Source organism: Lottia gigantea (genome assembly GCF_000327385.1).
Source record: "Lottia gigantea unplaced genomic scaffold LOTGIsca_37, whole genome shotgun sequence".
Lineage (NCBI taxonomy): Eukaryota > Metazoa > Mollusca > Gastropoda > Lottiidae > Lottia > Lottia gigantea.
This window is the reverse complement of record NW_008709259.1, coordinates 2,407,729-2,418,286: the sequence shown is the minus strand read 5'-3', so window position 1 is coordinate 2,418,286 and position 10,558 is coordinate 2,407,729. Positions and strand designations below refer to the sequence as shown.

Genomic DNA, 10,558 nt, shown 5'->3' with positions numbered 1-10,558 from the left:
GCATGCCTGCGGTCGACTCTGAGGATCCCACTCCGGGTTAAATTACTCATTATTGACAATTTTGGCAAGGGACATAACTCGCAACGTTTACATTTGTTCAAAATGGAACTTTGCATACAATTACTTCATTCGTTGAGCCACGTTGTCTTAAAAAGTTCGATTGTTTCAGCTTTATAGTTCAAAAAAAGGAACAGGTTTTGAAAATTCAAAATTTTCAATTTTTGACCTTGACCTTTTTTGACCCTGATTTTTGTAGGATCAAAGGTCATTCACATTGGCTATCTATTTATACTTTTATATTTGCTGTCCTATCTCAACTTCCGGTTTTATAGCCGTATATAATTAAAAATTTGGATGACTTGTATCTCGTAACCTTGACCTTTGTTGACCGTCTCCCTTTCAATGTCAAATGTCATTGACCTTGGCTATCTTCTGATACTTTCATTTGTGAGGGCTGTCTACTTCCGTTATAACAATCTTACAAACAATTCTTCTCAACTTTAGACTGCTCTTGCGCGTGATGTAATTATCGTAGAAGGTTGATTTTTTCAGAGTCTTTAGCATTTTGCTACATTTGCAAAGTCCCACTCTGTGCCACGTGTGGCTCTAGTTTGTAATTGATATTTAAATCATTCAAAACTGATTGGCAAAATTCAATTCAGAAAACAGTGTAGCCAGAGAGTAGGTCGTCTTGTCTCAGCATACTGATTCGTGGCAAATCAACCCAATATGAAAAGTGAATTAAAATAACTTTTTATCAGAAATGCAAACATAATTATTCTTTCACATTCAAAAACACCAATGCGCTTATCCCTCTTACTCTTTATATGGTGGCCCATATATGGCAGGTGGACCATACCAAAGTTATTAAGTAGTAAAAAAGAGTTGGCGAAGTATTCCTTTTTGGGCAATTCCTTCTAGAAACTAGTAGAAATCTTGTGTTTGTTTGTTGGCTGTGTCAGAGTGGCCTGTGTCCAACTTCACGTTTTATGGTCATACTTTTGAAATATTATTAATCAAACAGATTAAATATATACTTTTCGCAATTTTTACCCACCTGTTCTACTTGTTGAGCAAGTTGATTGAGTTGTTGTATAGGTAATTGAGAAATGTCAATTTGTTGAGGAGATTTGGCAGCCATGCTGGATAGTTTATTGTTCTCGATTAACAAGTGAAGTAATATGTTTTGATAATATTGGATCAGTTGAGACTGGATGTTCAAGAACCATAATTAGAACTGATTTTACCTTTCAGATAAAAGATTTCTATTTTCAGGGGACCTAACCATAAGACAAATTAATTGAAAAAACTACAGTAAATTCTTCAAGCTCTTACTTATACTGGTTAGAGGTCGAAAAGGAAAATTATCTAAAAGACTTCTCCATCTCTTCTTTAAAACATTAAATATTTCTCAAACTATAGAAAGGTCCAATGGAGTGGTGGAAAAAGCTACATGTAGAAATTATAGATATAGATTTTCCAAAAACAATTTAAATTTCAAAGATCCGACATCCTTAGATTTATTTCTACTACGTATAGCCTAACAATGTTATGCGATATGCATGTCTGTTTCGAGTCAACCCAAGCCCACGAACACCCAGCTATCTCTTGCGTATTGTACCTTTCTGCATCTTGATTCTTGATGTTCATTGGTTTGGATACGCTTCAGTTTCAATCAAAAACATACGTATTATCAAAACGAACTAATGACCCTTCAAAAATCACGAAGGCTTTGTTCCCTGTCTGCATGTTCAAAGCTAAAAGCACACAAACCAGACGTGTCTTTGATTTTTTGGGACATGACAAAAAAAGACAAAACATGAAATGTTTCAACTGATTCTTTTTGCTATAGAAACGTCACATAGTAGAGGCTCTTTAAGGCGACAAGTTATCGAAATATCGTATAGCTGTTTTCTTTTCTGAGTTACCAAACCGTACACGTAAGGAGGTTGCGTCAAAGCCGCAGAGTTCATATAAGCCGTTACTACCGATAAAGTTTCGTGTTTCAACACCTCTGGGAACGCTTTGTTAAACGATTTTAAACATTCCACAACGTTATCGACATTTTGTCTTTTGGCAATCACGTGAGACATTCTGTTTCCTTCTTTCAAAACACTGGAAGTGAATCCTGCTCTCTTTCTTTTCGAAGCTCTATAGATGTATCTAACATATCTAACGTTAGCTATATGTTGTTTTTGACTGATGGTGATTGCCATTTCTGTTTTGATATACCTCTGTACTCTATTGTTTGCTGAAATATTAGGATAAATTGAGATATGATAAAATATTGTACTCTGATAGCTTAAAGGGACAGATGCGCCATTTTCTTTTACCAATCATATTTTAGTCTCAGAAAAGGGATTTTTTTTAGCTAAGCTAAATCCACGTGTGTCCAGAATTATCCACGTTTGAATGTTAAAATGACGACTCGCCATTTTAAGACACTCTGTGATATACATAATATAGAAATAGGGAGTAAAATTCCTAGTTTGAAGTATTTTAAAAGGAATTATACGATTTTCTAACATTTCTAGTACTGAAGTCTATTTATATATATTGAACGCTCAAATCAATCACCCAAAATGACGCTCCTGTCTCTTGAGTTTGTTTTGGTCATACTGTTAATGTCAAATTTTGGAAAGTTAACCACCATTTCCATCATGTATTGTCCTGATGCCTGGAGTAACTAACTTCAAAGACAACGGGATATTTGCCTCATAGAAAAAATACCCTAGTTACGGTCCTGGAACAATAGTATAAAGACCCCAAGCAACCCCAGAGAGGGATTTTTTAGCGTAAACCGTGTTTTATTTAGTAAAAATTGGATATTTTTGCAGAAAAGAAGTGACATTATGACTCAAATACGTGCAAACTCAATCCCACCTCTCTCATCAAAAGCAAAATCTGATGGTGTTCATCGAAAACATATTCTTGTAGACCTACCTAAACCTGCTATTTTCAATTCTATAGGATAATGGTCAGATATATCCTTCGCCTGGAAGTAGAAAAGAAAATTATACAAGGTCGTTACAAGTTGTTTCAAGTGAAACCATTAAATCGACACTTCATTGGTATAAATAATTCCTCCAATGTATTTAATCGTCTAAATATTGTTACTGATAGTAAATCATCATCGGTAACAACTGCGAGAGAAATTGTTAATAAATTGTTAATAAATGGTTATATTTCTGGAAAGGACCAAAACATGCACAGCGAATATTTTAACGACTACATGTATATGGCGACTCTTAAAAGAATTCTCAAGTCGAATTGGAAAAACACATTTCAAAGTGAAGCCTGTCGTTCCGATTTTTCATGAGAGCTTACAATGATATCTAATTTCTACCATTTTCCATTAAGAAGTTAATAGTAAGTATTTAGGAATGATCTAAAACGTACCTCATCTTGTGTTAAATCAAAAGCTAAATCAAATCTATACACAGTAGCACTTCCAGGTACTACGGCGGACGTCAATTTTCTACCAGCTACCACAAACCTGCAATATTAAGCCACACGTTTTGGAAAATCGGTGGGCGAACAAGAAGGTTGTTAGTGTTGTATATTATAAATTGGTCACCAATCATTCATTTCATAGGTTGATAGACCTCAAATTTAAACTGAGATAATTTTAGCTTTAAAGATGGGTTCTATTATTTTCATTTATGATGTCAACTGGAGCTTTGTAATCTCGGATTCATGGAAACCGCAGAGAACTGCTAAAAGTGTAGATAGGGCCTACCTATCGTAAGCGCAATCGGTACTGCCAACTGTTGTATCTGCGTCATCTTCGATCAACCAGGAAAACCGTCGATCACTTCTCAATGTGATTTTCTCCCAGTCACCCTTCCTCACATAATCACCATCAGCATTAAAATCACCAGCTATTATTATGTCCTATGATATAGAAATAAGAAATAAGAAAAAATAGAGTACCATTGTAAGAAACTGTAATTTAGAACAATTTCGTTTCGTGATTTTTTTTTCATTTTGGTCTCAATTGTAATCTAAAATCTCCTTTTGTTGGCGTTCATTTCAACCAATCACAGTGCGTCATACAAAATCCGTTCTTGAATATCGACTATGAATTGTGGGATAGAGAGCGATATGACTTCAAATAGTATGAAATTGTCGATACTCGCTTGTAAGAGTGATTCTGATTTGCGAGAGAGTGTGCGTGATTGACTGCTATAAATAGCCAGTGCGTGACATTGGTATATATTTCGTTAGATTGCAATCGAGGACACAACATAAATAACGAAACGAAATTGTTATCTATCATTAGATTGAATTTGGAATGGAGCTGCCTTTAATGAACTCAGGAACTTAGTTTGTCAGTTCAAATCCCAATATCTCTTTCTTCCAAATGACTACCAATCAATCCGGTTGGAAGCAATCAATGACTTAATAAGCAAAGACTCAAAGCTAAGATTTCCATTATTACTTACCTCTAAAGCCCAATGGTGCTTTGTCTGTTCATATACTTGATGTAAAGCCTTGATCTCGTTTACTGCGTTCCTAGGTGCTGTATGGATAGCAATTATAGCAAAATCTTTAATTTCTGGAAAGGAAACGTTATCATCTATGTTAAGCGCTGAATATTGAATAACCGAATTCGCATTATATATTGAGTTATCGTTATCCTAAGCATTATGTACAGGATTTATAGTTATATCAATATTTGCCTTCGCCGCTGCAGATTTAAAATCTGACACCCGTTTCCCAGCTCTTCATGAAATACCGTGAATGGTTTGACTGTTACTTTATGGCGCTTTAGCCTTCTCGTTGACTGATAGTTACCCCCAAAAGGCCGTGAAAGATACGCTAGTGCTCTTCAGCAGATTCAGCTTTGCGGAAACTGCCGACGAATGCCGAATTAACGGCCTTCGTATGACATGATAAGCAGACTAGATTATTTACTATACCGGTAGTAGGCGATTCAAATCTAACAGCAAAAGGTTCTCTAGCAAAGGTATCCGAACCATCGTCAACTCCATCATCATATTGATACGTATCTTTTATACGTAACTTTCTGCACCTAAAATCATGTTGGAATTAAACAGAATATACCATATTCACCCAACTGCTATGCTATGTAGTCCGATGAGTGGAGTCCGTGAAGGGTTGTACGTCTGTGGTGTTTCGCTAAATCAGCCTCTGAGATAGCTTTGTAAGAGTACTAGGATTGTCAAAGAAGGGAAGTAAGTGAGGGGGTGGAATCTCAAGGCAATTCTTGAATGATAAGAAAGTTCCTATTAAAGACAAAGACGAGGCAAAGTTAATATTTGCTGCACACTGCTTGACGTTGCCCGTCTTCATTATCCTAATCTAAAACAGAAAATGGTTTACAAAAAATCCCTCTCCCACTGATTTAGTTTCAGAGCGATATCATACTTGACTTACCTATATAATATAGCATATTGTTCTTTACAACCTCGTCTACCTAATCTCTCACTGACTTCATATTTATATGGATTGTAAGGATCTACTCTAAAAATATATATATATATTTATGTATAATATATAAAGTTACACACTTTTATTTATTTGTTTATCTACTTACACAGATTATAATGATGATTATTTACACTGTCAGATTATAAAATGTGTATCAGTTTATTTACACATACATTCAGAGTATAAAATGTGTATCAAAGATTTTAAAATGTGTATCAGTTTACTAACACATACAATCAGAGTATAAAATGTGTATCCACACACACATTCAGACTATAAAGATATTTAACGATTATAAAGATGTTTAACGACTGACTTACCCATACAGAATATAAAGATGTATAACAATTGACTTACCCATACAGATTATAAAGATGTTTAACGACTGACTTACCCATACAGATTATAAAGATGTTTAACTACTGACTTACCCATACAGATTATAAAGATGTTTAACGACTGACTTACCCATACAGATTATAAAGATGTATAACAATTGACTTACCCATACAGATTATAAAGATGTTTAACGACTGACTTACCCATACAGATTATAAAAATGTTTAACAACTGACTTACCCATACAGATTATAAAAATGTTTAACAACTGACTTACCCATACAGATGATAAAGATGTTTAACAACTGACTTACTCATACAGATTATAAAGATGTTTAATGACTGACTTACCCATAAGGTTATAAAGATGTTTAACGACTGACTTACCCATACAGATTATAAAGATGTTTAACAACTGACTTACCCATACAGATTATAAAGATGTTTAACAACTGACTTACCCTATAGATTATAAAGATGTTTAACGACTGACTTACCCTACAGATTATAAAGATGTTTAACGACTGGCTTACCCATACAGATTATAAAGATATTTTACGACTAACTAACCCATGCAGATTATAAAGATGTTTAACAACTGACTTACTCATACAGATTATAAAGATATTTAACGACTAACTAAACCATACAGATTATAAAGATGTTTAAAGATGTTAGGCTACTTACACATTCAGATTATTGAGAAGCTTATCCAGTGATGTTTGATGACGATCTCTAATCTCTTGTATTACCAAAATATCATATCGTTTGATGATCTGCAAAAGAAACAGCAATTACAAGATAACGAACTCTTCAAAAAAAGAATAGTGAAGTCAAAATTATTACACACGTATACTATAAAATGGAAAGAAAAGTCCTAAATATAATAGGCTTTTGATGTTTGTGACATGCGTGTTTAAAACGCCACTCATTTTCCAGTTATTTACAAATTATTACTGTGATATATAGTGCCCATCTAGTTACAGCTTCTCTTTATAATCACGAATGCAATAACCATTAATACAGAGAGGGTAAGCGGTTTAGGTCGATCTATTGACTGCTGGCATGTGGGAGAACATGTCTGGATTAAGTTGGGTTAAGTGCACCATCCAGTTGGCGATTGATCGTGATGGGTCTGATGATGAGATGCTGTGAATTGCCAGTTGACCTTGTATGTATTATACAGTTCTCAACATGTAGGTCTGTCTGTTGTTGGAAACGTAAGCTACCTTCATCAGCAATTCAGTGATGTGTTGATGACGCAATTTTCTGATACCAAATATTTGTATGTTGAAAGCCCCGACAGTAACTGGAGGAGCAGCTATCGTATCGTTGTCTTCAGTGGCGTATGCACTGGGATCGATCACATCATTCATTGCTTCTGTAAAGTGAAATAATTTCAAATAAATATTGGAGCTTTACGTCATAATTTTGTATAGCAACGAAAGATTAGCAGTGCAGTGGACAATATGAGGAAATCTAATCAAGAGACTGCAACATAAGATTATTCATTTGTTTTTTTCATTCGTCTGAAGCAACTTCGGGTCGGTTTTGTCGTATCCGAACCAGCTGAAGATTGGCCTTTTCAGTCCCTCCCACAAACAGTTGAAAAACCGACGGAAATGTCTAAACAAGCCGAAGTTAGGTCCACTGGCACATAACTCGTTAGGCAACTCGGCATCATGTAGACGCATACGTAACATTCGGATCCAAACATCCCGTTGGCCCACTTGATACACGCTTTACAGACACTCATCTTTAAATTTTGTATTGTAAGTCGCCAAATATATAAGTATGGACAACCATTTGGTATGAAAATGTTTGTTTGGATTGGTGAAAGCTCACGAAGCTGTTTGATTAATGCGAACCACGGGTGCAATATGATGAATATCGACGTGGTTAAATTTAAAACGATGGAAGTAATGCAAAATTAAGACTTTAGAGCCCTTTAGAATTATTATTTTTAAAGGGACAGATGCGCTTTTTTCATACTTTACTCTCAGAAACGAGAATTTATTTTAGCTAAGACAATCAGTAATAGTGTTCACAGCTCACTGTCCATAATTATCCGCGCTTAAATGTTAAAATGACGACTCGTGATTTTAAGATTACTCTGTGAAATATAGAAATGACAAATATAGAAATTTGTAAAAGTAAAAAATTTGTGTAAGTAAAATTCCTAGTTTGAAGTATTTTTAAAGAAATTTTGCTATTTTCGTACATTTCTAGTACTTCTGAAGACTATTTATATATTCAAGGCTAAATTCAACCCTCCAAAATGGCGCATCTGTCCCTTTAAGTCATGTCAATCACTTTGGATTTTATCGATGAATTTAAGTTGAACCTAAAAAAAATCTACCGTATACAAACTTCACGCAAAATTACATGTACAAATACACGTATTACTATACCAAGTGCAAAATGAAACTTGAATAAATGAATAAGCTTTAAACTTTTACTAGGGCGTATTAAACTTGAAGGGATTTAAATAAAAATCGACACTCGGTGTATTTTCAAATAATTAAAAAAAAAACATTCTGGACACACATGGATTTGAAGACTCAAATTTCGACGGTGATCTGTAAACACTATTACTGATTGACTTAACTAAAAAAAATCCTGTTTCTGAAACTAAGGTACGATTTGTCAAATTGCGCCTAAAAGGTATGTTTAAACATTGGGCCCAGCATTGGTTAAAGACGAAATCATTAAAAAATATGCAAAGAAATCATTTAATTACTGATATCAATTCATTTTCTTATTTCATTTTAAAAATATGTTGCTATGACAACAATTAAAAAGTTTAAAGTCGATGAGTTTGAAATTTCTTATGATATTTAGTGCATGATAGAACTGTATATCATGTTACATACTACATATACTAACATGAGATATGGGCCTACTAACCAGTAGCAAGTCTATATACCCATATATATTTATAATTGATGCCGTATGACGCGCAGTTTTAAACAGTCATTAATAGATAATGAGCGTCATTTTTTTCTTCGCCTACTGTTTCCGTACCTCGATCGCCTGTAAGTTGCGGAGCTAGCCTTCCGATTTAGGGGTACAAATATGGACAGACTGACTCCTTGGGGGGCAACTGTCGGGGCTGATTTCAAAATACGGCAACTTTGTGGAGGCGTAATATTCGCAAGTCTTTCATGGAACGTCTGAAGGGGGTCTCTAAAGAAAATTTTCGAAAACTTGAATTGATTTTGATATTTTCTGACACACATTTTGAGGCATAAACGTGTAAAAATCATACATTTAAATTTGTTAAAAGTGAAGTGGGGGTACAATTAGTTTTTCTGGGGAGGTGGGGAGTGGGTGTGGCAAATGCTAAAATACTATACACTGTAGAGGTGACATGTCCACTCGGCGACAATTTTTTGTTGGTTAACTCGAGTTTGTCACCGAGTAAACTCACTTAATTGTCACCGAGTTAACTGTCTCCGAGTTGACATGTCACCGAGAGACTGATATACACTGTAGATACCCTCCCCATTTCTATTTTCTTCAACTGTTCATCATTATCATAATTAATTGAATATTGAGCATCCTGATCGAGTAAGTAATATGTAATTGAGTTTTACTTCCTTCTCTCGTTTCCTGGTTGGTTAATGAAGACAGCCGAGTGAAATGGTGAAATTTTGTCGGGAGGCGAATTTAGCCTTTTCTCTTTCGATTGACGAGGTGTTCAACCTGCAAAGAATGTAGCACACGGGGCCTCGGTTCATTGTCCTATCCGACAAACCCTACGACCTTCATTACTGATAGTGATAAGGTTAGAAAATACGAAGGGCTTTCATCTTGATGTATCCCTCGAGAGAAATCGGTTGTTAAGGGAAACAATTATTTCAAAGGCATTATGCCTATTTTTACTTTTGATAATAATTTGTTGAAATGAACCGTGACAGCTGTTCTAATATAATATAGAATATAGTTTATATATGGCTAATTAATTAATTAAGTTAAAAATAAACTTTCGTCTCACCTGTGCGTTCTAGTGCATAATTTTGCGTCATATAGATCCAATACCTGAATGGAATTTTATACCAAAAGAGCGCCTAAAAATCTAAAGTTATAGCTTACCCATTGTGTATCCAGCCGTTATGGTCAAGGTTATTTTTTAATTTCTATCGAGCATATACTTCACGCTCTATTTCTCGGTAGTCGACATTGTCAAGTCGAAACAAAGCGGGCTATATCCAAATTCTGTGATAATCAAGACTATTTAACGATGTTTTAACGGTCTGGATAACAGAGACTTGTAAATTGAGTTATCGCCCCGTTAGAGTGCGGGACTGTCGTGTTGTATAGTAACCATAAACATGGTGGAAAAAATAATTTCGTAAAAAGTTTTTTATTTACATTTTCATTCATAAGGTTTGTACAGAGTTTTGTCTTCTAATTTTGCCTAATGAAATTGAAACTTGTTGCAAATCGTCCATGTTTTATCCATTTTGTTTAAATGTATGCAAATAATCAACACAATTTTGTTTTAAAAGGCTTTGAATCTAGCTTTTTCTGTACAATTTCATTTTATTTCTTCCCAAATTCATTCTTACTTGTTCCAATATTTGTCAATCAATTTCCAAATGACATCAATTTGTTAAGTTTATGATGTTAAAATCTGATTGTACTTTGGTCGGTATCAAATTTGGCTTAAGGGTGTCATGGTCTACCGTTTCCTTTAACTTTTAAAGTGTTAAGTGATACCAGGTACCGTACTACGCATTTGAAGCTTCACCAACCTCGAGTG

The 10,558-nt window shown here is 34.7% G+C and overlaps 1 protein-coding gene across 1 annotated transcript; it reads right to left on the bottom strand.

The window, feature by feature from the left end:
• Positions 1 to 2,914: 2,914 nt before the first annotated feature.
• Positions 2,915 to 7,169, bottom strand: LOTGIDRAFT_121655 (hypothetical protein; the record flags this gene model as incomplete). The annotated part of the gene is made up of 8 exons (XM_009059128.1): positions 2,915 to 2,995; positions 3,400 to 3,496; positions 3,740 to 3,894; positions 4,446 to 4,558; positions 4,923 to 5,035; positions 5,401 to 5,487; positions 6,481 to 6,569; positions 7,023 to 7,169. 8 exons carry the CDS (start codon positions 7,167 to 7,169, stop codon positions 2,915 to 2,917), a joined length of 882 nt encoding a protein of 293 aa, XP_009057376.1.
• Positions 7,170 to 10,558: the final 3,389 nt, after the last annotated feature.